We start from the raw sequence: 27,638 nt of genomic DNA on the forward strand, positions 1-27,638 counted from the left end.
GTCGGTGGTGATCGCTCCGAGTCGTCTTCTCCCTCCTCCTCCTCCCCCCCTTTCCCCCTACCCACCTGCTCACCCTCTTTCCTTCCTTCCCTTCCCCCACCTCGTCCTCCCGGGGGCTGCGACGGAGCGGAGTGAGGGGGCACCTGCGTGCTCCGGGAGGCGGCGCAGCATGAGTGTCGGCGGGGGGCGGGTGTGCGACCTGTCCCGCAGGAACCCCCAGGAGGACTTCGAGCTCATCCAGCGCATCGGCAGTGGCACCTACGGCGATGTCTACAAGGTGAGCGATGAAGGGAGAGGGGGCTGCTTCCCTCGGCTCCCGTCGCTCTTCAGCCTGCAGAAGTCCTCCACCCCGACACCCGCCCGTCGTCGGGCAACCTCGCCAACTCTTCCCCCGCCTTCCCTCTTGGGGAAGGTGCTTTGGGGTGGCCCTTCCTCCACCTGCGAATTTTCTGGCCTGGGTAACTTATTTCAACAGCATTTCCTCTCCCTTCCCCCTGATAACTATAGCCCCTTTTCTCTTCCCCAGCCCAGTTACAGGGTGGGTTTGACTCTCATCCTCAAATCAGGCTCTCTTTCTGTCTTATGAATGCAGCTGAGGTGTCACTCTCCATGGTGCTCCCTTCTAACTTTGGGGGGAGTGGATGGTCTGCCGTACAGATTTCTTCCTTCTGAGTTGGCATTATGACACTACCAGCACCAAAAAGCCCTTAAAAAGCTTTTCGGCATGACTAACCTGTCAATTTAAGTTAACTCTGTAAGGAATCTGTTCCCTTTACCTCCGGCACATGAGGTCAGGCATGGTGATAGAGGGAAACCGGCTTGTAACACAGATCATAAGGGCCAAGGCCCAACTTGTCCGTGTGAGCCTTTGCTTCTATGCTTGCCAAGGTGAGCCAGCCTGCAGCCCTCCTTCATATAGGCTGGTCTTTCGTCAGTGCAGATCTTCCCCAATCTGTCTGGGGTTTCTCCTTCCCATAGGGTACATTCAGACTAGGCACAGCCTTCCCAGCCAGGTTTGTCAGTAAAACCTGCCTCTGAATAATCCATCTCAATTTATTCCTTCCGCAGGGCCCATCAGTCAGAATCTTCCTGAGATCTATGATAATTCATACAGTGCTAATTTTCTTCCTAGTCATTTTTTTCATCCTCTCTTCCTCCAAAATCAGTGCTGTAAAGTTTGCTTTTCTCCCCAAGAAATACATCAACTGATAATTATTTTGACAGTCCCAGAAATAATTTGGTGTCCAACTGAGCTCTGAGCCTAAATGGTTTTCTTTCCTGATAGAAGCTGTCAATATATTTTCAAAAGCAGGGTATCTGCCTTTCCCCTTCTCCTTGACTCTCCCATTTCCAGAAAGGGAGATTAAGTGATAGGAGTATCTCTTTTGGATACCTGTTAGAAGTATTGTAAAGAGGCCCAATCCCAATCCAAAAATGCCATTAGGCATTTAGCAAAGTAGGACAGTTCTCAACACAGCAGCGCAGTGAGAAATGGAAGGGACAATTTAGAGTTATTTATATCTCCATGTGAATAGATGAACTTCATTTTCTCTTTTCTTAAAGTATCTTGGTTTGATAAATCAATGTTCAAGCATGCTTTTTATTCAAGTTATAAAGATATCTTTATAAGATATAAAAATAGGATGTGTGATTTAATGAAAATTTTATTGTATAGTTTTTTTCTTCAGCATCTCTTTTGTCTTACCATCCTTATCTAGTCTTTCCAAGTAATGAAAAAACTATTATGAGAAAGAATAGCAACAGAGAGATTACTAAATATATTTTAAGGCTTTTATGTACAGATCTATATCCCAGAGTTTTAAATCTTTGTTTGCAGTATGGCAGGAGAACAGATGCTCAGGAGAACTTTGGGAGATAAAATCATGAATGGAGCTCTTGACATTAAATAAGAGACTAAGACATGACTCTGAAATATGAGTCAGAGGTAGTAGCCAGGAACTTTTGCAGTCTTTGTTTGCCATCTTTAAGGAGGATAAAGGCAATGGTAAACTTTCAGAGTTATAATAGCTTATTAAGGTGGTTTTGAGGCTGAACTAAAAAAGTAACAAAGCATTTGGGAGGAGTCTCATCATTTTTAATTGAACTTTTAGAGACTTTCATGATTTCAAGACTCTGCATTCACAGTTTCTTCAAACTAGCAGAGAGATTTTTAACTCTGCAATTTTAAAGCTGAAAGAAAAGTATGAAACAATTGTTTACGTTTTCCTGTATCTAACTTTCCATTTTCCTAAAACACAATTTCAGGCTATTAAAGAAAAAAAAACTGTGTAAAGTATTGCTAGCTTAATTTCAAACTATTAAGCAAGGATTTACTAACTTTACTTATTTCTGCTGTTCTTCAATTAAGCATTTGAATTTCATCCTTTATTGGACAAAAGTATTTGCATCCTCTGATAAAGACATTCTTTTTAAAGTGTTGAATAGTTACAGAAGTGTTCATGTAAAATGTTGACATAATACATTAGATAAAGCTTAGAAGTACACGCTTAGATAAATTGTATTCAGATTATTTTAACACTGGTTTTCTATTACATGCCATAATGAAAAACAAACAAGATTGTGAAACTGGAATTAGTTGAAAGGCCATCTATAGTTGATTAAACTTTCTTTAATCAATACAGTCTATGGTTAATTAATAAAACACTGTTGCTGAGCAGGGGCCACAAAATGCTTGCCAATGACAAAGAGCAACTTGATTATGGCAACCAGCAAGGACCAGTTCCAATACACTACAACATCAAAATCACAAACACTCAAAAGCAATACAGGGAGACAAGTAATAGAGAATGCTGCTGCTTTAAAAAGATGTCCATACCTATCCTATACTAAGATGTCATGCTAAGATGTCCTAAGTGGAAGGAATGGGTTGGTGTGCACCCACAAGCATAATGGTTTGCATGCATATTTGCATACAAACACTTTACCCAATATTCCTACTGCATTAAAAGAAAAACTTTGCTTAGGCATCAAGTTCTGGTATAATTCTTTATTTTACTTCTGTGGCGCAAGATGTATGAAAGCAGAGTCTTACTGGTTTCTGTAATAGTGTTTAGCTACTAAATATACTCAAAACATGTTAATTAGGCAATTGACTAATATTAATGCCTCAAATCAATTAAAATGTTTCTTTGTTTGGGCTATGGCACTCTCAGTGCCCAAAGGCTTTCCAAATAGAGGGTATAACCAGTTGTAGCTGTTTCACAAACCTGTACAATTGGTCTAATATTTTTCAATATGTTGCATTTAAATTTTCCATTTTTAGCATGATTTCAAAATATATTGTGAAATGTGACACTTTAGTTTGAGAATTTATTCCCAGATGTAACTACTAATGGTTAGTATTACATTAGCAGAACTGAAAGCTATGTTATTGAAAAAGGGTATATATTTTTAAGACTGTGTCTAGCAATAATCATTCTTTTCATTCTACATTTATTTATTTATTGAGCTGTTCAGCCTTATAGTGACTTGCAAAAAATAATAAAAATATCCACAGTACTACGTAACTGTGTAAAACAATAAAACATTCACAATATACAACATGAAGCAACAAAACATCCAGGGTGAACAATATAAACACTAAACCATCCACAGTAAACTTTGTAACAATAAAACATCCACAATATCTACAGGTAGTCCTCAGGTTATGATCCTAATTAGGACTGGAATTTCCATTGCTAAGGGAAGCCGTCATTAAGCAACATCACATGACCGCGCCACTTAGCGATGGCAGTCCAGAGTGCAGTTGTTGACTGGGACTGCGCCTGGATCCAGGGCCAGCAATGGAAGGAAGAAGATGGCAAAGATCAGCTGGGGGCGGCAGTGGGGTCGGCAGGAGTAGGTAGTGGAGTGCAGGGCGGCCAAAAGGACCGAAGTGGGGGGGGAGATAGGGGGAGGGGGGAGTTGAAGCAGAGGCAGTTGTGCAGGGCAGGAGAATGTGACTGTGGGATTCTGTGACCAATCGTAAATGTGTGACGGTTGCCAGGTGCCCAAATTTTGATTACATGATTACATGATGCCGGGCCACTGCAACGGCTAGAACTTTGAGGACTGGTTGTAACTACCTTTTGTTCATTGCCATCGTAACTTTGAATGGTCTTGAACAAATGGTCATAACCTGATGACTACCTGTAATACCATAAATTAAACTGATGATAATCATTAACTATAAACAGTTGCACAGTGGACTTAAATTGGGATCAGGGATACACCTCAGCCAGGCATTCAAATGGAAAGGTATGCATTTTGAGCAGAATTAAATTTTGTTCAGCATGTTCGTCTAAATATAATTGTGTATTTGGACTAGGGATGGGCAGCCTTAGCTTGCTTTCAAAAATCTCTTGGTAAATTATCAGTTCAGACCTCTAATAAATGCTATTTATTCCTTCACTGATAGCCTGTTGCTTGGAATGGAGTGAGAGAGGGAGGCAAAGAGAGAGAGATTTTAGAAAGGGAGAGCCTTACCAGCGTTTGGCTCTGGTCCACTCACTGCTTACTTAAGTCACACCCACTATTGATATGTGGCCCTTGACAGATTACCTTTGAAGGAATAAGCCTTTGATGGGGGAAATAAAGTGCAATCCTCATTTTTATTGCCATCTAAAATATGTGAAAAAATATGTTGCCCTTTAGAAATTGTTGTGCCCCAATTCCCATCAGTCTCAGTTAGAATGACAAATAGTCAAGGATTATCTGGAGGAAACAGTTTTCCAGTTTATGTTCTAAAGGTTTTTTAAAAAATGTTTTAAAACACAGGACATTAGCTTGACTAATGAAATCTAGATGCAGATGATTCTTTGCCTCTGCAACCTGATTTATGATTGCTATCTCACAATACTGTATATATGCATATGATGGTGCAACTAGACAAGTTTACTGTGAATGTTACACTTAGAGAAAACTATATAAGGGGGTGTTTTTTTGTTGGTATATTACTCCAGTGTTTTCTTCCAAAATGCATATTAAAGAACTGCTGGAAACATGACAATCAGGTTGGATCAATCTTCCATACCTGATGGCAAAGTCACAAAGCTCAACAATTTTGGAGAATGGTTCATTTTAGGATTCCTTTACTAGAAGACTGGTACATTAAGATTTGGAGGTATACATCAATGTCAAAAATAAGTTCATATAAAAAAAAAAGTCTGATACTAACCTTAATTTAATTTGGAAACTCGGCACATAACCTTCTGCCACATCTAAAGTTTGGATTTCTTTTAACATAAGGTTTTAAAACACTAGATTTTTGCCTGATTTACCATAAAGTTTAGGATGGATCGTTTCAGATTAATTCAATGTTCTTGTTAACTTTTAATTGTTAATTCTTATCATTTCGGCTGCTTTTGTCAACCTGTCATCAGATTCTAATATCAGTTTTTAAACTGCTAAACTTTTATGTGACAATCTTTATAATTTTAATGTGAATTGTACAAATAATAGTGGAAGGTTTTTTTCTTTTTTCTTTCAATATTTTGTAAATTCTTTATGTACAAGTAATCCTTGACTTACGACCACAATAGGGACTAGAAAATTCATCGTTAAGCAGTGTGATCATTAAGTGAGGCATTACACACCCGATTTTATGACATTGTTTGTGGCGGTCATTAAGTGAATCACATGCTTGTTAAGCAAATCACGCAGTCATTAAGCGAATCACATGGTTCCCCATTGATTTGGCTTCTCAGAAGCCAGCTGGAAAAGTTGCAAAGGGCAATCATGTGACCCCAGGACACTGCACCCGACATAAATACAGGCTGGTTGCTAAGTGCCCGAATTTTTATCACGTGACCGCAGGGACACTGCGACAATTGTAAAAGCAAGGATTGGTCGTAAGTCACTTTTTTCAGTGCTGTCATAACTTTTGAATGGTTGCTAAACGAATGGTCATAAATTGAGGACTACCTGTAATGTTTATGTTTGGCAAATCTTTAATGTATTCTCTTGTTTCCCTCTTCTTTCTATTTCTTTTTTCTGTTTTTACTCCTCAAAGTATCTCTAAAAATAAAAAATAAAAAAAATGGATAAAGTTCGATCCAAGGAGACAAACTCAGTTTCTGAAATTTGAAAAAATTAAGTTGATTTCTCATCCTATTATATGCTGAAACCTTTCACAGAATTCATTCCCATGTCATGAAATGACTATAGAATATACTTGAAAACAGACCAAATATATTAACTCTCAGAAGGGAAGGTTATCAGTCTTTTTCTAATGGGCAGAAGAATACTGTGAATGTGTGGAAAAAGTTATATTTTATCTAGTAATGACATGCTTCCTTAAACAGTGTCATCTTTTTTTTTCTCTAAAACAAGAAAAATGAAAATTAATGTACTGTTCAGCACAGCAGGATTTTATAGCCTGCAGTCCTCCAGATGTTGTTGGACTCTAATTCCCCATCATCTAGACTGTTGCTCGTGCTGGAAGATGTAATAGGAAATGGAGTTTAACATCGGGAGAACTACCAATCCCTGCCATGTACTTGCTTATATAAGACTTATTTTTTGTGCTTCCAAACTTTTCTTGGGTAGCTTATATGAGGGTATCTTAATTAAATTGATTAGTGGTCCTAATCAATTTTCAAGGGAGCATATTGTTCAGCACAGGTAGTCCTTGCTTAATAATCCTAATTGGGACCAGAATTTCTGTCGCTAAGCGATGTGGTCATTAGGCAAAACATCACACGACCGCACCACTTAGTGATGGCAAATTCAGTAGTCCTAGTTGCAGTTGTTAGATCAGGACCACACTGTCATTAAGCCAGGACCTCATGCTTCTCCTGCCCTGCTGCACTTGCCTCCACTTCAGCTCCCCCCACCCACCTATCTCCCCCATCTCTGCCCTTTTGGCTGCCCCAGGCTCCACCACTCCTGCCACCCTGTGCTCTGCCACCCCTGCTGCTCCCAGCTGATCTTCACTGTCTTCTTCCTCCCACTGCTGACGTGGGACACCTGACCTGGCCCTTCTTAAGGCAGCTGCTGGCTGCGGGAGGCCTTCCCAGCAGCAGGAAGAAGAAAACAGTGAAAGTCAGCTAGGGGCAGCAGTGCACAGGGTGGCCAAAAGAACAGAGGTGGGGGGGATATAGGCGGGTGGGGGAGTTGAAGTACACCCTGCAGTCATAAATGCGGGGGGCTGCCAAGCACCCAAATTTTGATCACATGACTGCAGGGGCACTGCAACAGCCATAACTTCAAGGATCGAGCATAAATCCCATTTGTTCAGCACTATCATAACTTTGAGAGGTCACTGAACAAATGGTTGTTAAGCAAGGACTACTTGTAAATGCTAAATACTATTCAAAATTGAGCTAAGATACTTAGTAATAAAATCTGGCAAGGAGAACCTCTCATTATGTACAGAAATCTCTTATGTGGAGGGGAGAATTCAGAGAATAAGCTCTGGACAGAAGAAAGAATTATAGGTAATGCCACAATTGACTTAAATCTGATGAAAATTTACTGGGAGTAAATGCTATTAAACCACTATATTCTGAGTAGGCATGTATAGAATTATGTTGTTATTATGCTACCTAGACCATCCAGTTGAATAGTATAGCTAGGGACTGGTGAAATTAACCAGATTTGCACTTTTAGATCATATTTGTTAAGCTTCTAACTTAATTTCCCACCACCATGCTTAAAGCAGCTAAGAACAATATCATTGCATAAAACTATTACAATATAGAATTGTGTGAAACATTATTTTTGAGGCAAAATTGAATTTTACTTTTCCGTTCTCTTTTGGCTTTTGAGTCCTTAATTCTGCTGTTGGCAGTTGATAGTTATTTTTTATTTAAAGGCAGAAATATTGATGGCAAATGGGACAGTATTTCATCCAGCTACTGTTGATATTTTTTCAGTAGTTTATTTTATATTGAGAATCTACAAATTCCTCTCACTGTACTACAGTCTTAGAGTTTATTACGGTCACAGACCAGAGTTAAAAATAAAACATATTAAAAATAAAAATAAGATCACAAAACAGGATAAGAGTGTTACAATTGGTGGTTGGTTTATTGGTGAGCAGTCAAGATGTGTCAGATTTTACAGGAAGTATAATAGAATTTGGCTATGTTTAAAGAACTAAATCATACTGACTTAATAACTGTACATTAAAAACATCATTTTCTGGGTATTTTACCAGGTAAGGAGTTATAAGGCAGCTCCTAGGATCCTTAGGATACAATATAACAGGATATGAGCTGAAGTTTCAATAGCCCCTTGTCCACAGGAGTCTGAAGGAAGTTTTTTATATTGGCTTTCCTAAAGACAAGGAAGATGCTCACGGTCACTCATGCCTTGGTCACTTCCTGTTTGGATTACTGCAACGCATTCTATATGGGGCTGCCCTTGAAGACAGGGGTCACCCTGTCAAATTTAATAAGTAAATAAAACCACTCGGAAGCTACAACTGGTCTAGAATGCAGTGGCACACACAGCAATGGGTGCCCCTAGGTTGACCCATGTAACACCTCTGTTGCGCAAGTTGCACTGGCTCCCGGTTTCCTTCCAGGTACAATTCAAGGTGCTCGTTATTACCTTTAAATCCCTATATGGCACAGAGCCAGGTTATCTCTTGGACCACCTCTCCGTAAGGACATCTACCCATCCTACCAGATCAGATAGGGTGGGGACGCTTCTAGTCCCTTCCCTTAAACATTGCCATGTTATGGGATCTAGGAAGCATTCCTTTTCCGTGGCAGCCCCTACACTATGGGACACCCTTCCCCCTGAACTTCAGCAGGCCTCCACTCTCCTAGCCTTCCAAAAAGCACTTAAGGCCTGGCTTTTTTCCCAAGGACTGGGATAGGGTGGGCTTGATGAGAGCATTAGTGATGGATTGCATGTGAAAGTTTAACTTGGTGCCAGGTTTTAATGTTCATGGTTTTAATAGATATATGTATATTTATGTTGTTTTAACTGTTGGTTGTGAGCCATCCAGAGTTTGATATAAGATGGGCAGTTATATAAATGTTTTGTTTGTTTGTTTGTTTGTTTGTTTGTCTGATTTATGTAGCCACCCATCTCACAAAACAAACGACTCTGGGCAGCATACAACAAGCTAAGACAATAAATACCTAAAACCATTATCATTATTATTTAAAAAAGCATTAAAAACTATAAGAACAGAGCTAAAACAAAGAATAGTAGATGGGATAATAATAATGAAGCTACCTCACTAGTTCACTCATCCCCTAGGGTCCCTAGGCCTGCTGGCATAACCAGGTCTTGAGGGACCTTCTGAATCTGAGAAGTGATGAGGCCTAACACATACATACAAAGCAGGCAAATCTTTCTCACACATGTTCACCCTCATCCACAAAACCAGCTGCCCAAAAGAAGATTCTCCACTCCCTATATGCATGCACGTGCATGTCCAATATCAGAGCTGCTAGGAGTCAGGCGGCATATACATTTAATAAATTATTATTGTTGGTCACCCAGTCAGCCAGTTGTTTAGATTGGATTTGGCATTTTTATCCACCTATCAAGTCCTTCCTAAAGAGCTGGGATAGGCAGATATTGTTATTTGATGGTGTTAGAGATATCGTCACAGAATGTAAATTGTTTCAAGTAAAGCTGCCTCTTGCAATTGACTGATGGTACAGTGGAACCTCGGGTAACGAACGCTTCTGTTAACGAACTTTTCGGGTTACGACCAGCTCCGGCCGCAAAATTTTGCTTCAGTTTGCGAACTCCGCCTCGGGGTACGAACAGAATACGTGGCCATTTTCCCTCCCGTGACATGGTCCGCGGCCATTTTTCCGCCCCTGACATGTGGTCCGCGGCCATTTTCCGCCCCTGACACATGGTCCGTGGCCATTTTTCCGCCCCTGACACGTGGTCCACGGCCATTTTTCCGCCCCTGACACGTGGTCCGTGGCCATTTTCCACCCCTGACACGTGGTCGTAGGGAGGGGGACTCTCCCTCCAAGCAATAGCCGCCTCCCTGTCCTCCACACCGGAACGGATTAACGGTAATTACATTGAAACTTATGGGGAAATTTGCTTCGGGTTGCGACCAATTCGAGGTGCGACCAGAGTCACGGAACGAATTAAGTTCGTAAACTGAGGTTCCACTGTAATTTTGTCAGTGCCAATGGTGTTCAAGTGGTACTCCAGATGTTTTGGGATTGCACCCAAGGCACCTATTACTATTGGTACTATCTTTGCTTTCTTTTGCCACAGTCATTCTACTTCTATTTGCAGGGCTTTGTATTTTGTGATTTTCTCCAGTTCTTTCTCTTCTATTTTGCTTTCTCCAGATATTGCAGTGTCCACTAACCAGACTTTTTTGTCTTTCTTATCAACAGTTGTTAAGTCTGGGTGCTATGTGGCAGATGCTTGTCTGTTGGAATTCTGAAGTCCCAGAGCACTTTAGCTTCTTCATTTTCTATTACTTTGTCTGTTTTGTGGTCCCACCAGTTCTCTCTTGCAGTCAAATGGTATTTTTTACAGATATTCCAATGCACCATTGTTGCTTCTTTGTCATGCCGTTGTTTACAGTCAGGCTGTGCGATCTTCTTGCAACAGCTCACTAGGTGGTCCACTGTTTCTTCAGCTTCTTTGCAGAAGCGGCATTTGCTCTCTGTTGCTATCTTCTCGATTCTGGCTTTGTATGCATTTGTTCTTAAGGCTTGGTCTTATGGAGCCAGAATTAGCCCCTCTGTCACTTTCTTCAACTTTCCTACTCTTAGTCATTGCCAGGTCTTGTTATCTGCTTTGCCTGCTGGTTTTTTTTGTGTACTGACTATGTAATACTTTGCCTTGCCATGTCTCTTTTCTAGCCTTCATTTGGTCTTTCTTATAGGCCAGTTTGGTTTTTTTGATATTCAGTAAGCCTTCATGGTGTATTAGCTTCAGTGCATTTTCTTCGCTGTCCTTCAGATATTCTTCCAGTGCCCTTTTTTCTTCTTCAACTGTCTGGTGTACTTGGAACATTCCATGCTCACCAGTGCTCCTTGGTAAGTAGAGTCTGTCAACGTCACTGTGTGGATGAAGGGCATCATGCATTGTTATTATTTTTCTGGTCTTCCTATCCAGGGCTTCTAGTTCTGCTTGAGTCCAGTCCACTATTCCAGCTATATATCTAATGACTGGAATTGCCCAAGTGTTAACTGCCTTGATAGTATTTCCTCCACTGAGTTTGGGCTTTTAAGATCTTCTTCACTCTCATAATGTATTCACTACTACTAACCTTCTTCTTGACTTCAGTGTGCTTGATATTGTCAGCTTGAAGGATGCCCAGGTATTTGTAGTGATCTTCTTCATCCAGACTCTTGGTGTTATTTCCATGGGGCATCTTGATTCCTTCAGTTTTCACTATTTTTCCCCTGTTGGTGGTAAGAGTAGCACATTTGTCCAGTCCAAACTCCATTGCAATATCTTGGCTGTATATTCAGACAGCGTTGAACAGTGATTCTGTTTCACATGGTGTTTTTCCATACAGCTTCAGATTATCCATGTAAAGGAGGTGGAATAGCCTGGCAGATGTTTTTGATATTTGGTACTGACTTGTTCAGTATTGTTGACAGAGGAATCAATGCAATGATAAACAGTAGTGATGATAGTGAGTCTCCTCGAAAGATTCCTTTCTTAATATTAACCTCTCTCAGTCTATCACCTTTGACCAGGAACTGTGTCTTCCATTGTGCTATGATGTTTCTGCTGACTCCTATTATTTCTAGGCACTTGATTATCCAATCATGTGGCAGGGAGTCATGCCTTCTTGTAATCAATCCAAGCTACATTCAGGTTGGTCTTCCTTTTCTTGCAGTTTTCCAAAATCATCTTGTGAATTAAGAGCTGATCTTTTGTTCCTCCGCTGTTTGGGTAGTTTCCTTTCTGCTCAGGTGGAAAGAGCTTATTTTCAGCTAGAGGCTGTTAGACTGCATCAGCTACTAAACCAGTTAGCAAGTTGTTGGTAAGCAGGTAATTGGCCTGTAGTTGCCTGGTGCTGCCTCTTTTGTTGGATCTTTCATTATCAGGTAGGTTTTGCCAGATGTTAACCAATCTTCAATTTCACCTCCTTGCAGTATATTGTTAAACTGCTTGGTAGTGAGTGGGGGCAGAGCAGTCAGATGTTTTAACCAAATACCATGCAGTTCATCTTCACCTGATGCTGCCTAATTCTTGATCTTTCTTGCCCTTTTCTCCACCATTTCTGCTGTTATTACAAGTTCTTTCATTTCAGCTTCTTTTTTATTCTTAGGGTTTATCCTTTATGCACCACCTCCTTTATGCAAGCTGCATTCTTGTTGTATTTATTTGGGTTGTCCCATCGCTACACCCAGAACTGCACTATTTCTTCTTTGTCAAGTATTGACTGGTTCATTGTAGTCTTGTTCTTCAACTTCTTTTCTTTCATCTGTTCTAGCTTGCTTGTATCTGATCTTAGCATGCTGATCTTATTTTCCAACCTTATCTTCCATTTTGGTGGTGCACTGTTTAGCTTTTTTTGTTATTAATTGATTTTGCATCCAAGATATGATGATGATGGTGATGGTGATTATTATTCTAAGGCATGTTGAAAGAAAGTGCCAGTTTTCTAGCCACCCTGTCCTCTTCCTCTATTTCCATAGGGCCCAGTGGTATCCTGGACAAAAGAAGGAAACAAGGCAGAGTAGAGGATTGCATTTCCCAGTGTGCCTAAACATTGCCAAGATAAACAAACTGTACCTTTAAAAAAATTAGGCACAATATGTCTCTTCAGACCCCAAGGACATACTTGGGAGTGCTCAAATGAACTGAGTTGCCAACTGGAACAGAAAGCACTTCCCCACCCATCTCTTACATCCTGTATTCCATATCCCATGTTGTTCCAGAAGGTTTCCCAACCTTGACAATGGCTTTTCAAGAAGTTTAAAATGCTGTGTTGAGTGGTTCAGATGTCCTGTCTTATGAGAGCAGAAGTGTTTTACAGTACAGTAGTTCAGGTCATACCTGGATATAAGCCAGTCACCTCACCCTAAAAGCATTAGATCTCTTTGATAATTTCACCACAGCAGTGGCCAACACCCAGCTGAGCTTGGCTGAGCTAGAAAGGCTTGGAAGTGCTTAGTGGGAGACCACCAGGACTAGACTGGAAAGTGAAAAAACACTCTGGAAATAGATAAAATGGCAAAATCCTTCTGGTTGCCAAAGAAAATCAAGAAGTGAGATTGACTTAAGGGACTCTTTTATAATTTGCACCATACCACTACTGGGATACAATTAATTATGGTGTTTTGATATTTTATAGCCAGTCTTTCCCCAGGGTTCTCTATTCTGTACACTTGGGGATCTCTCTCTTTCTCTCTCTCTTGAACAGGAAGTCCTTGTCACTAGGAGTTGAGCTCAATTTGAGGGTCTTTAAACAGAAATGCATATGATCAGGCAATAACTACATATTTTTAATTTCTTCCTACCAGAATTTTGAAAATGGCTCAGTTTAAGTCTAAGTCTCTGGATTTGTATTTTTGAAGTGTTTTTAAAACACAGTTTAATTTATCTAATTTTCTTTTTAAAAAATAGGCTCGGAATGTTAACACAAGTGAACTGGCAGCAATTAAAGTAATAAAATTAGAACCAGGTAAGCATTGTTTTTCTGCTCTCAAAATTTCTGTTTCCTGTATTTGCTTTATCACTGTCTTGTTTTCCTTTCTTTCTTTTTAAATGATAGAATGACCCAGTAGCGTATAGATAAGGATTTTAGCTATACATTTTCCTAAATAATCAAAAGCTGCAGTTCTATCAGTGTTTAAACAATATTTAACTAGCCTCCATATCATGAAGGGGTGTCACTTAGGAAGGCAAGATAGGGTAGATGTATAAATGGGCCTCAGTTTAAAAACTAAAGTTATTAATTCCCCCTGAATTGCATAGTGTAACAAAGTTGCCATTAAAATGTTAATTCTATTTTGTGTGTGTGTGTGTGTGTGTGTGTGTGTGTGTGTGTGTGTCTATATATATAGAGAGAGAGACACACACATACACATACATACATACACTGTTACTAACTGCAGATTTTCTTTGCATGTATTATAATATACAATGTTTGATCTGGGATTTAAACATATTTTAATCTTATTTTTAGTAAGTTTTGTCAAATGCTTTGGGTGCTGTTTAGTAGCAAAGCAGGATAATGTTATCTAAATAAAAATGGAAACCCTTTGGAAAATTTACTGTTCTGTTTATCTAGATACATACCCTATGAGGAATGTTTGAGAGTATTTACCTTTAAAAAGGCAGCTGGGGAAAGGTGAAATGAAAAATGTATATAACATTTACATGATGTGGAGAAATGAATAGGAATGCTTTACTAATATATAAGAATAACTTTACTATATAAGGGATGCTTTACTATATAAGAATAACTGATAAAGATTAAGATAATCAGTGATTACTAGTCACAGTGGTTAAACAGCAGCACATTTCTGTAAACATGACCAGGAAGATATTGTTGCATTCATGATCAACTTATGGACATCCCGTAGGCAGTTAACTAGTGGAAGAACAAAATATTGGGCTAGATACTTTGTTGCCTTAATCATCCAAAAGTTTAGAATGTTTTGTTCTGGGTTTTCAAATTAAAGCTAGAAAAAAAGAAATGGTAATAAGATTAGCATAATTTAGCCATCTGCTGTCAAACCAGGCAATTGCAGAATCACATCCAGTAACATTTGCTCTATGTAGTATGTTCAAGGCTTGAAGTAAGATTGCACTATAATGTAATTGTGTGTTAATTTAAGAAGATGATCTAAGCAAAGAAATAGATGAAGGTAATGCTTTGGCTGTATTTCAAGGTCCTTTATAAGTTAACAGAATACCTAGAGACTAGCACAGTAGGATACAGAGGAAAGAGCAAATGGATAAACTTCCTTCTGTAGCAATATCACTGCCAAGGTAAACATACAGAGAAGCTGCAGACTTTTGCACTGAATTAGAAAGTGGTGTATTGCTGATTGCATGAACTATGCACATCTCTGCAAGCTTTGTTACATGAGTAACAATACTACTCTGCAGATTAATATAGGTGTTATCAGGATAATAGGTTTTTATTTAAAACTACAGATATTCTTCTTGCTTGTTGCTTTACAGAAAAGCTTGAAAAGCAATCAGAAATGTTGGTTAAAACATGAGAAAACAAATGAATATTTAAGGGACTTTCAGTAATCACAGTTACAATATTTATCAGAGCTGCTGGTTCCTAGTTTCTGCTCCTGTTGTTTCACTCCCAATGTGCATGTAAATACTGTACTGCATGCCCCCAAATTCCATATCCTTGAATGCAATATGAATAATGCTATAGTAATCTGTTTTGGGTAACTGTGATAGCTACAGATTGCAGTTTCCCAACCCATAGCAAAATAGCCATACAGGTAATCCTCGTCTAACGACCACAATTGGGACCAGAATCTCAGTTGTTGAGCAAAGCTCTTGTTAAGTGAGACACCCACATGACTGCTTCGCTCAACAGCCGCAATCTGGGCACTCCCAGTTGTGGTTGTTAAGCAGATGGAGCAAAAGAGCTGTCTGCTGAAGGATTTCAGCACAGCATGGAGTTGAAATCCTCCCAGCAGGCAGCCCTTTCACTCTCAGAAGTTCCTAAAGCCCACCAAAGGGTTTGCCCTTCACTCCATGGACAGAGGGGATATCCATCCTGGGGCTGGAGGAATGGACCTCAAATCTTCAGGATTTGAGCTCTGTTCCTTCACGCTGCTGAAACCTCTCAGTGGTGAGCAGGTACAGAGCTCAAATCCTGGTTCCAAGGCCATCATAACTTTGAACCGTTGTTAAATGAAGGGTCATTAAGCAAGGACTACCTGTACACAGTAATTAATCCTTGATGGTAGGTATATTTGTTTGACCTGCATACAGATTGCAAAAAATAAACCCTATAGATATATTGTTCTTTTTATCACTAGAAGTTTAGGCAAGGATTACCTATGGTATTCTATTATCAGCAGTACCTAGAGTCATGAAGGACCATATCCCATGTTTTAAATTTTAAGCGATGGTGGTAGAAGAAGAATTTAGTGCAGAGCAGCCATTTCCAATAGCAGCAACATATCTAATAAATTTAAATTACCAAATCCTATTGATGACACTATATTTAAATACCTAATAGTGTTCTATTTAACAGGATAATATCAACAGTTAATCCATGTTTTCTTAGTGAGATATTGATAACCTGAATGTTGGCATATCAGGTGATCATACTTTGTTGTAGTTTTCTACTAATGTTAACTTTATTGTGTAATATCATGTAACTTCAGAAATGGAGTAACATGTAAGTTGAAGTGATAAATAACATGGGGAAATAATATATACATTTACATAATTAATTTTAAGGGATTGAAGTGCTTCTTATATATAGACCTGATTATCTCTGCAGCAATCTTATCAGATAAGTCAGTAATGGGGCATTCTTTCTATAAACTTATTGCTAAACAGGTGTTTTTTTCATAGGTGAAGATTTTGCTGTTGTGCAGCAGGAAATCATTATGATGAAAGATTGTAAACATCCAAACATTGTTGCTTATTTTGGCAGCTATCTCAGGTATAATTTTTATGATGTACATAAAATAAGAATGTAAAAATTGTTCAACGTTTGCAAAAATAAGACCTAATGTGACCCTGGATTTCTAACTATCTGTGGCATTTGGTACTCCCTAGGGAGTTCATATTGTCTACTGTCTCATTTCAGTTAACAAATCACTTCAGACTTCTTGGTTGTCCTGGTCCTGGGTGTGTATGAGACATTCTAACCTTTGTTCCAGCAAATAGTATATTCCCATCTTCACAAACTCTGCCTTTTCCTTCTGATTTCTCCAACTACTTCACACCATTTTCGATCACAAATTAAATCAGTTAATCATATTAACTACAGATAGTCCTCGACTTACAACTGCAATTGAGGCCAGAATTTCCATCACTAAGCAATGCGGTCATAAAGTGCGACCACATCACTTAGCAATGGCAATCCCTACAGTCTCAGTTGCCGTCATTAACTGAATCCCACAGTTATTAAGCAAGGCGGCTTCCTGCCAGTTTCTCACAACCAAAGTCAGTGGGGAAGCCAGCAGGAAGTTGCAAGTCCCAGGCCTGCAGGCAGATTAGTGGTTGCTGCCGGGTGGGCGGAAGAACCAAAGGGCTATGGGGGAGGGTCGGGGAGGGTGTGTGAGAGGCACAGGTTGGGGAGGGTATCTGAGGGTGCAAGGGGATGCATGAGAGGGGCTGCGCAGGTCAGTTTTGTCAGGGTGTGTGGGGGTGCACAAGAGGTGCAACCTCAGGGAAGAGGTTAGGACGATGTATGTGAGACCAAGTCTTGTTTGGGCTTATTTCAGATTGTGTCATGAGTTCCATTTGGTTTCAGTTATTAAATTTCTTATTAATTAAAAATGTTCAGTTGAAAAAACATTTTATCTATGTTGTCTCACATTCAGTGTTAGGAAAGAAAATATAGGTTTGAAAAAAACTTTCATGTAATGCTAAGATTATAATTCCATACTTGATGCTTAACAGTACCAAGTTTTAATATAAACTTCTGTTTAATTATGAGGTAGAAAAGACTTTCTGTATATGTTTTTATGATCTTGAAGCATATTCCTATAATAACAGAAGAGTTCTTGGGTATTTATCATTTTGAATTAAAAAGGCTAGTAATAGTTAACCAAAAACCCAAGACCCGGCAACACTTTTTGAAAGATTATTAACATTTTTGAGGGGTGCTTTGCATCATTTTATTTATATACATTATTTTAAAAATTGACAGCTTTTGCATTTTGGCAGTATAATGAATTGTAATTTTCCATTTTATTTATATTAAAGTATAAAAATTGATATCAAAACATTGACAAACTCTAATCGAAATTTCTAACATCTAGCCACCAAATTAAACAAAATTAAACAAAACAAAACAGATTAAACAAAATGAATTACCATAGTTTTCAGCAAGTCTTCTGAATACAAAATTGAAGTGACTCAGAATGTTTTGTAAGTGTCTGCTTAAAATAGTTAGGTTTAGGGTTTGCTGGTACTGGAATTTCCTGAAGAGGTGAGTGGAAGATGGAACAGCCTTCTGTTTTAGAAAGATGAAAACATTCAAGCATTAGTTTTCCTCCAAACATATTGCAAAATCATGAGGTTTCATAGTTAAGATTGTGTGAAGTGTTTATAAGTATGCAAAACTGATCAGATCTGTGATTTTTAGACGTGATAAATTGTGGATTTGCATGGAGTTCTGTGGAGGCGGTTCATTACAGGACATTTACCATGGTAAGTTAACAAATGGTGTAGGGATTTTTTGGAAATATATAGTTCATATGTAATGGTTCTGTTTCTTTCATTAGTTTGATCCTGAATACATGCAAAAAAGAATCTATACAATGTATTAACTCTTGCCCATAGGCACCACAAAATAATAAGCTAAGCATGTTAACAGTAATATGAAGCTTCATTGGTTCTAATAGTTGCTTAAGATATGAGTCCTTCTCCCATAATTATTCTTTTGAAGGCTACATTATTTTTTATTGTCTTGTTAATTGAGAATTTAGAAACTAGTTTTATAAAACAGAGGTTAGCAAGTAAGAGAGGCAAATATGGGGTATTACAAGATAGCAATTAGCTATATTATGGCCCCCCTTTTTTTTTTCCTTTAGTCAGAACCATAGTAGATGTCATCTCAGAGCCCCTTTCTGTAATCTTTCAGAAATCTTGGAGGTAAACCAGAGAACTGGAGGAGGGCAAGTAGAGTTCCATTCTTCAAACAGGAAAGATCTGGGTAGTTATAGACTAATCAGCTTGATGTTGATACTGGTCAAAAATTTGGAGCAGATTATTAAGTTTGTGAAGACTTAGAAAAGAATGCATTGTTTATCAGAAGCCAGCCTGGAACTGACAAAAATAAATCATGCCAAACCAACCAGTTGCCTTTTTTAATTATTATTACTTTGACAAAATGACTAGTTTAGTTGATCAAGGGATTGTAGCAGACATAGCATAGCTTGGCTTCAACAAAGTATTCATCAAAGTCTGCCATGAGGTTCTAGAAGACAAGATATCAAAAACTGAGCTGGAATAGGCTAGCATTAGATGGCTATAGTTGAACAATCGTACCCATTGAGGGTGTTAAGGAAGAGTTGAGTGTGTAGCACAGATCCATTCTAGGCCCGGTGCTGTTCAACTTATTTATAGAACACTGGGATGAAGGATTAGAAACTGTTGTAAAATTTGTAGATAATCCAAAGGAGGAATATCAGGCATCTTATAAGACAATATTAAGATTCATGAAGATCTTAAACATTGGACAAAAAAATAGCAAGATAAATGCAAAGGACAAATGCAAAGTCTTACATATGGATAGAAAAATGGTCTTCCATCCCATATTCAAAGACATGAATATAGGTTTGGAGACCATACTAGGGAGCAGTACATCCAAAAAGAGTCTTGGTGGATCATAAGCTGAACATGGGCCAACTGTGAAATGCAGCTGCCAAAAACAGCATATACAATCCTTAAATAGAAATATAGTGTCAGCATCAAGGAAAGGCATAGTTCCTCTCTATTGTGTTGGTTAGACCACATCCAGATATATTGTATCCCATTCTAGTGACTCAGGCTTCTCTCAGCAAGCAGCGCTAGAAACAAACAGCATTAAAGAATGCCTGATAAGTGGTTTATTGTAGAAAAGCTTGTGAAGCCATTACAGAGGTATAGGTATGCTTGAGAGATGCCCCCTCAAAGTCATCAGGCCTCCCAGTTTAGATGTGTTTATTTCTTTGAAATAACCAAGTGACCAAGAAACCATAAAATGTTAGGGATCAGGGAGAATATTGGGGGAAAAGGAAAGGGAAATAGAATAGAAGGCCCTGGTTGGAGGGAATGGCTAGTTAGAGCTATACCAGAATATCCTGCAGGTTCCATTTGTAAAAATATAAGTCACAAAAGAGTCCTAAACATAAAAGAAAATAGATGGCAGTTCAAACAGTTATCCTAGGAATATCATTTTTTAAAGTTAAATTATCTCTGCTAGTCAGATCTTGTAGCAGGCTTGGGATAATTTATATCATTTACTGAATAGTGCAATAGAAGGTGATTTAATCCTTGAAGCATCACTGTGAGTTCCAGTTGAAATATTTTACTCTATATTTTTCTTGGGTTTCTGGCAAAATTTGAAGATACAAGTTTTCCTCTGTGATGTTTATTTCAAGTTCAGAATATGAGCAGTGATATATGTATATAAAAGCAAGCAGAAGATTTGAGTTTTTCAAAGTTAGCAATGAAAAATATAGTAGATGTTCTACTTAATTTGGGTGGATTCTCTTTTAGTGACTGGACCACTTTCAGAACAGCAGATTGCTTATGTAAGCAGAGAGACACTGCAGGTAAAGAAAATTGTTACACTGTTAGCTTTTGGGGTAGAAAAAACATAAGATACCAGATAGTTCTGTTGAATAATGAGGGAGGGGGAGTATAGAAGTACACAATTGTAAGATGTGCATTTCCTTAAAAATGTTTCTTGGCTGATTTTTAACTACTGTCCCCATCCCACCTCCCCCCCCCCAAAAAATGCAACTTCTGCATTTGTGTGTGTGTGTGTGTGTGTGTGTTGGCTTATGATGCTGCAGAGAGCTATGCCTGTCTTGTACAGAGGCTTTGCCTTTTAATTTTAGGCACAAAGTGAGCTGCTGTGATGGTCACAAAGATTTTGTCACTCATATGGCAGGGTACATAAGAAAGAAGAAATGCCTGACACCCACATCCTGAAAAATTCTATCAGAAGAAGGGACCATAATTGATAACAGTAGTGCTTCTTTTTGACACCATATGCTTCAGATGACAGGCTTCAATGCAGCTGTGTGCTTATTGGTTATGTTTACCTTTTAGTAATCAAAAATATATTAACCATTTCTGAAGGGTGATGTTTTTAGATGAAAGTCAGTAGTTCCCTGTCTCTTTCCTTCTGTCATCTCTTCATGCATGAATTGGTCATGCAGTGATGTTTATGTCAAAACATGAGAGAGCTACAGATGTCACCTTTGCATTCTTTAAAAATCTAGTTGATTTTTATAGTATAGAACATGTACTCATAGAAAACTTGTCTTTCTCTGAGAACTTTATTCCTTTTTTAATTACAGGGACTATACTATCTGCACAGTAAAGGAAAAATGCACAGAGATATAAAGGTAAGGCTATTGTTGAAATAATGTTTGAGGTGCATAAAATTCCCAGTTCTGAGCTTTATAAAATAAAGTAGGACTGTGGCCATGAGATTTTTATTGCAATAATATGAAATGACTTATCTGAAGGAATATTTTTTACAAACAAGAAAGGTTTAGTAATAATTATACTAGAGCTTTTGTCCCTTTAGAACTATGTAGAAATAACTATAAAGTTATTTCACATTGTTAGTTGAACCAACAACACTTATATGTTGAGAAAAACACAAGGTTTGGTTTTGTAACAGCCATATTCAAGAAGACGTGCATGGAACAGGTTTTGCAAAATATAGATTCTTCCCCCCTCCCCCCCCCCACACAAGCTTTCCTCAGTTCTCTCGTCCAGATGTAGTTGTCTGCTCCAATTTGGAGGAATATTCTTCATTTTTCTGTGTTTGGGATATTAGGGCAAACAAGAGTACCTAGGTTACAATTTCTGCAGTACCTTTTGTCAATTTTACACTCATCTTTTTATTCTGAACTTAGTATTTCACTTTCATATTTTGAACTCTGTTCTGTCTCTGCTGGCAGAGTTTTTGTTGAGTGTCTATCTTAGATTTTTACAGTTTACTTTTGAATAAGGTAATCTAATAAATTTCATGCAGAAACTGCTTATTCTTCCCATGTATTGTTTCCCACAAATAGTTCTGATTTTTAGATTTCAGTTGCATTTGCATTTAATATGATTTAATGTTCTTGACTTGAGTGAGTTTTCTAGTACATTCTTTTATTTTTTTGGCTTTTGCCTTTCTTAATAGATAAGCTTACATATCTAGTGTTGTTTCATATGCTTGGAGGGGCTTTTGATGATCTTCAAAGATAGTCCCACATATGAGGTAGTCCGACTTACGACCATTCAGCGACCGTTCAAAGTTACGACAGTGCTGAATTAAGGGACTTACGACCAGTGCCTGAAATTACGGTCGTTGCAGCGCTCCCATGATCACGTGATCAAAATTTGGGCACCAACTGCCCCCATCCACCTATCTTTCCCCTATCTATGCCCTTTTGGCCCCCTGCACTCCGTGGCCCCTGCCACCCTAGCTGACCTTTGCCATCTACTTGCTCCCGCTGCTGACTGAACATGCCTGGCTAGCCCTTTGTGAGGCAGCTTCTGGCCACACGAGGCTTTCTTCCGCAGGTTGCGCACAGTGGCTTCCTCGCTAGACCTGGGGAAGATGGCCTGATGTGGCTAGCAGCTGCCTTGCAAAGGGCCAGGGTGAGCATGTCTGGTCAGCAGCAGGAGCAAGAAGACAGTGAAGGTTGGCTGGGGTGGCAGAGTGCAGGGCAGCAGGGGTCTCAGAGGGCAGGGTAGCAAGGGTGGCTGGGCTGGGGCAGCTGCGGCTTCCTAGGGCAGCTGCTTTGCGCTGTGCTGCCAGGCAGCAGTTTTGTGCCTTGTTGCTGGGGCTTTCTGGTGTAATACTGGGAGCCAGGAAGCCCCCTTATGCTATGTTGCTGGACCAGGCTGGCGCTGGGCTTTGCACAGTGCAGAGGGGTTTCCTGGCACCCTGAAGCTCTGGGGCTTTTTGCTTTTGCAGCCCCAGAGCCACGGTGCACCAGGAAGCCCCTTTGTACCATGTGAAGCCCAAGCCTAGCAGCGTGGCATAAATGGGTTTCCTGATGTGCTGCAGCTCTGGGACTTTTTGCTGGGGCTGGGCTTTGCGCAGCACAAAGGGGCTTCCTGGCATACCACGGCTCTGGGGCTGCAAAAAGCTTGCAGCCCTGGAGCCACAGTGTGCCAAGGAGCCCCAGAGCTACAACGTATTTCCCCAGCCTTCCTGAGCTTGCACAGCACCCCCTCTTCCAACTCATACGCCACCTGCACCGGCGCTTCCAGGCCTCCCCCACCCTCCCGTGGCACCCCTGTGCTCCTTACCTGGGACTCCTGCCTCTTCCCACTTAACGACCCATGCATCTTGGGGTTATGACGGCAACTGGGACTGCCCGGATTGCTGTCGCTAAGCAATGGGGTCATGTGATGTTGCACTTTACAACTACATCCTTAGCAACAGAAATGCCAGTTCCAATTGTGGTCGTAAATCGAGGATTACCTGTAGAGCACATTGCAGTTGAGCTACGTGATAATGAGGGTGTGAGTCAGCATCACAAAGGCTTACGGGTCATCCACAATGACCAATGCTGTTTTCATCATACATTCAGGTCTGAAATCAGACTGGAGGGGATCAGGATAATCTGCTTCACCTAGGATCCTCTGCAGATGATTTCCTAGAATCTTCCCCCAAAATGGAAGATAGGAGCCTTTGTAAAACATGTTTAATATAGCTGTGTTGAAAGACAAGCTGTTCAAGAGAAGTTGCACCATCAGCTCAAGGCTGTTGTCACCTCACCCTCCATCAAAGAGACATTTATCACCTCTTGAATCCAGTTACACATGGGTCTATTCCCCAAGTGGCGGAGTTTGTACTATAGAAGACCCTATCCATTTCCTTGGGTTCTGCAATATCAAAATAATGCCCCTGCATAACTCTGCCCAAATGACATTCAATCTCAAGTGAAGATGAGTGATTTTATCTGCAGAAAACTTGCAGTAGCCTGCAAGCATGTTATCCTGCCTTTCTTCCCTAACAAGGACTGGACCACCCTGAACTGAGCCACTGGGTGAGAATCCACAAATGTAATAAGTGCACAGAAGTACACACATTTTGTCACTCTTATTGCCACTGTGTAGGTCTGAACATGGCCTCATACCTATTGTATGAGTATACTCTTTTGTTCCAGTTTTATCTTCTAAAGTAGAAGGTTCTTCATATCTCTCAGTGACACAATACATTCTTATTTTACTGTCATTTTTCAGTAATTTGTTCTTGTTTGTCTTGATAGATGGATAGGCAAGTTTAGTTGCTTTTATCTTGAGAGTGTCTTGAATATTTTCTACATAAGTTTGTCATTGTAGTGAAGATCCATTTCTAACATTTACATTTTACAGATTTACAGTTTGTAGCATGTAGTATAAGTTTGTACCTGATACCTATACTAATATAAGAATTAAAAAAACATGAATTCTAAAAAGGTATCTTTCACAATTTTTCCCTAAGGGAGCAAATATTCTTTTAACTGATAATGGCCATGTGAAGTTGGGTAAGCATCTCTGTATATGTTCACTTTTATACATGCTAACATTTAATATACCTTATGACTCCTGTCCAGATAGTTTGCCTGTGAGAATGTCAAGTGGCAGTTTGGAACCCCAGCTGTGTATTTCAGATTGGTTTCTTTGTTCAGTTATGTAATTACATAAAAAACGACAAGAAATTACTTACTATGTTTATTGTAAATAAGATCTAATGAAAAAGGGACTTCTGTCATTACAGGTAGTCCTCGACCTATGGCCATTCGTTCAGTGACTGAAGTTACAACAGCGCTGTACGAAGTTATGACCAGTACTCAGAGTTCCGGCCATCCTAGCATCCCCTCAGTCACATGATCGCAATTTGGGCACCTGGCAGCTGGTTTGCACCAGTTCAGTGCCCCACAATCACGTGATTGCCATTTGCAACCTTCCCTGCCACCTTCCCCAGAAAGTCAGTGGGGAAGCTGACAGGGAAGGTTGCATGTTGCTGAGATAACCCATCCGTGCACCCTCCCCAGCCCCTCTGTGCTCGCACCAGCCACTCATGTACCTTCCCCGACCACTGCACCTCTCATGCACCACCTTGTATCCTCCCTGACCTGTGCCACGCCCTTGCACACTTCCCCAACTTGCACCGTGCCTCTCACACACACCCTTGCACCCTTGCACACTGTCCCTGATCCACACCACACCTCCTCACACCCTCACACACCCTCCCCAACCTGCCATTTGCAACCTTTCCTGCTGGCTTCCCCAGAAAGTCAGTGGGGAAGCCAAGAGGGAAGGTCACAAGTCGCTGGGGTAAGTCTCCCTGACCCGCGCACTCTCCCCCAGTCCCTCTGTGCTCATGCCGCACCGGCCACTTGCACACCCCCACGCTTCCTCCCCAATCCACACCGCACTCTCCCTGAACCATGCCACACCTCTCACACACACCCTGCTGCCTCCCCTCACCCTGTAGTAGCCACTTACCTGCCAGCCAGCCTGGGACTTGCAGCTTCCTGTAGGAAGCCAGCAGGAAATTGCCTCATCTAATGACTGTAGGATTCAGTTAACGACAGCAACTGGGACTGTTGAAATTCCTGTCCGAATTGCCGTTGTAAGTCAAGGACTACCTGTATAAGCAGCTGTGAGACTGGGATAAACAATCTGTAAATAAATAACTACTTGCACCTTGTGGAAGAAAATGATGCTGAAACAGAAACATGAAACAAATGCTGCAAAAGTTTGCAAAAGTTCTTTTGGCCATTTAATAAAGATCTTAACTATATAAAGAAGACTTTCAGTTTCTAAATATTCTGTTCATTATAAGGATGTGTACTTATTATTTTGCATATTCTTTTATAGCTGATTTTGGAGTAGCAGCACAGATAACAGCTACAATTGCCAAAAGGAAATCTTTCATTGGAACTCCATACTGGTAATTTTCTTTTATTCCAGGGGTCCCCTGCCATTTTTGAAGTAATGAACATTTAATATTTTGAGAGCCTATCAGAGAAAATGACTGCTAAGGGAGGCTTGTAATTAATAAAATAATTACCAATTACAAATGGCACATTATTAGAAAATGGACAGTCACAAAACACCAATTTGCTAGAAGCAAATTTGGAGGGTTACTCCTTGTCATTACCTCTACCTGCCCAGGATATTATTTACCACTCTTTTGTGGTAGGGGGGGGTTGGCCCATATATAAAGCACTTGACTGCAGCTAGTTACTGCATTTTTAGTTTTCATTTTATTTTCATTCTATATTATTTTTATTGTATTTTAATTTTTTAGGTATGCCTAAGGGAGGGAGGGAGGGATACATACAAACATACATACATACATACATATGGAATCCTAGAATGTTATTGGAAACAAATATAATTCTGGAGACTAGTATTTTGCTTTGCAACTGGCCAGCTTCTTTTTAAATTTTGTTTACAATTAAAATAATGGCTGGTGTGGGTCTTCCGGGCTGTGTGGCCGTGGTCTTGAAGTCTTGTCAAGACTTCAAGACCACGGCCACACAGCCCAGAAGACCCACACCAGCCATCGTATGCCGGCCGTGAAAGCCTTCGACAATACAATTAAAATAATCTTTAAAACATTTTACAAGTCAAAAGACTAGGAGCACAGTGGGTCCCAAGAGAGGTTTCCATAGGTATCCTGGAATCTAATGCTAAATTCAGGTTCATTTTCCATTTGTGTGGTAGAGGTTCAGAATGTCTTTTGCCTGTGAAATTGACTGACTTGTATATAATAATATCCTTTCAGTCACATGGATGCCTACAGTATATTAAGCAAAACTGAGGTTGCCAGTTGCTCAGAAGCAATATACCTTATGCCATTAACAGTAACTGTAAAGTGCTTTCACAACATCAAGTATTAGTCTGGCCTGTTCTTATACCTTTAACAGGAATTATATAACAAAGGGAAAGCTTTTTTCTAAGATGGAGGGAACATTGTCAGCTGGAATTGGGATTCATGGAGGTAGAAGAGCAGTTGAAGTGTATCTGAGCCTCTTTGTCAGTCATTACACTTTTAACTATCATAAAAATATATTGAAAAGTGTTCAAATAGAATTATGTTTGGAAATCTAGGAACAAGAATGCATTTTCCAAGCCATTTTTCTGTTTTTTTTAGGATGGCCCCTGAAGTTGCTGCTGTTGAAAGGAAAGGTGGATATAATCAACTTTGTGACCTTTGGGCTGTTGGAATTACTGCTATAGAACTAGCAGAACTTCAGCCTCCTATGTTTGACTTGCATCCCATGAGGTTAGTAAGTAGTTGCAGGGTCAGAACATATGGTTTGCCCAGGCAGCTTCAACAACTGATTGTAATAGACAAATAAAGAAGGATTTTTTTTTCCTTTTCTTGGTTTTGGCTGTAGAAACTTATCTGGAACTACTGTAATTTTTAAAAATAGAGTAGTAATTATATTACTTGCCTCTTTCCATAGTTTCTCAATCTCTTTTGCATGTCAAGTGTATTGAATATATTCCTTACATTGATCTTCTACTTTGACTTGGATAAATCTTGCTGGCACACCTGGCTGATTATGTGCCATCAAATTAGTGTTGACTCTTAAACATATATAGGCCTTCTCCAGAATGATCTTTCCCAACCTGGCCTCCAGTCTCCCAGTAGTGTACCCATTGCTGCTGTAATTCTGTTAATCCATCTTACTGCCAGTCATCCTTTTTTTCTCTTTCATCTCATCTTTCCCAGTATTACAGACTTCTGAAGGGAACTAGGTCTTCACATCCCAGATGTGATCTCAGAACAACTGACTGTAATCTTTGAGAATTCCTGGAGTACATAGAAAGTGCCACAATGGAGAAGAGTT

General features: G+C 39.8%; 1 protein-coding gene across 4 annotated transcripts in view; it reads left to right on the forward strand.

Annotated features, from left to right (window-relative positions):
• Nucleotides 1-7: 7 nt before the first annotated feature.
• Nucleotides 8-27,638, forward strand: part of MAP4K3 (mitogen-activated protein kinase kinase kinase kinase 3) — a 78,420-nt gene continuing 50,789 nt past the window's right edge. For 2 of the 4 annotated variants that reach the window (XM_088148645.1, XM_088148653.1), the window contains exons 1-9: nucleotides 8-277; nucleotides 13,528-13,585; nucleotides 16,465-16,555; nucleotides 18,209-18,273; nucleotides 20,326-20,381; nucleotides 21,135-21,182; nucleotides 24,272-24,314; nucleotides 25,654-25,726; nucleotides 26,936-27,067. In XM_088148645.1, coding sequence (XP_088004771.1) covers nucleotides 170-277; nucleotides 13,528-13,585; nucleotides 16,465-16,555; nucleotides 18,209-18,273; nucleotides 20,326-20,381; nucleotides 21,135-21,182; nucleotides 24,272-24,314; nucleotides 25,654-25,726; nucleotides 26,936-27,067 — 674 coding nt within the window. In that variant the 5' untranslated portion in view covers nucleotides 8-169. The remainder of the gene's footprint in view (nucleotides 278-13,527; nucleotides 13,586-16,464; nucleotides 16,556-18,208; nucleotides 18,274-20,325; nucleotides 20,382-21,134; nucleotides 21,183-24,271; nucleotides 24,315-25,653; nucleotides 25,727-26,935; nucleotides 27,068-27,638) is intronic. The other 2 variants (XM_088148661.1, XM_088148666.1) reach the window with 1 other exon arrangement.

This window comes from Python bivittatus, unplaced genomic scaffold, assembly GCF_059951505.1.
Source record: "Python bivittatus isolate LINGU-HERP-01145 unplaced genomic scaffold, Pbiv_v1 ctg000020_np1212, whole genome shotgun sequence".
In the NCBI taxonomy this organism is placed as follows: Eukaryota; Metazoa; Chordata; class Lepidosauria; order Squamata; family Pythonidae; genus Python; species Python bivittatus.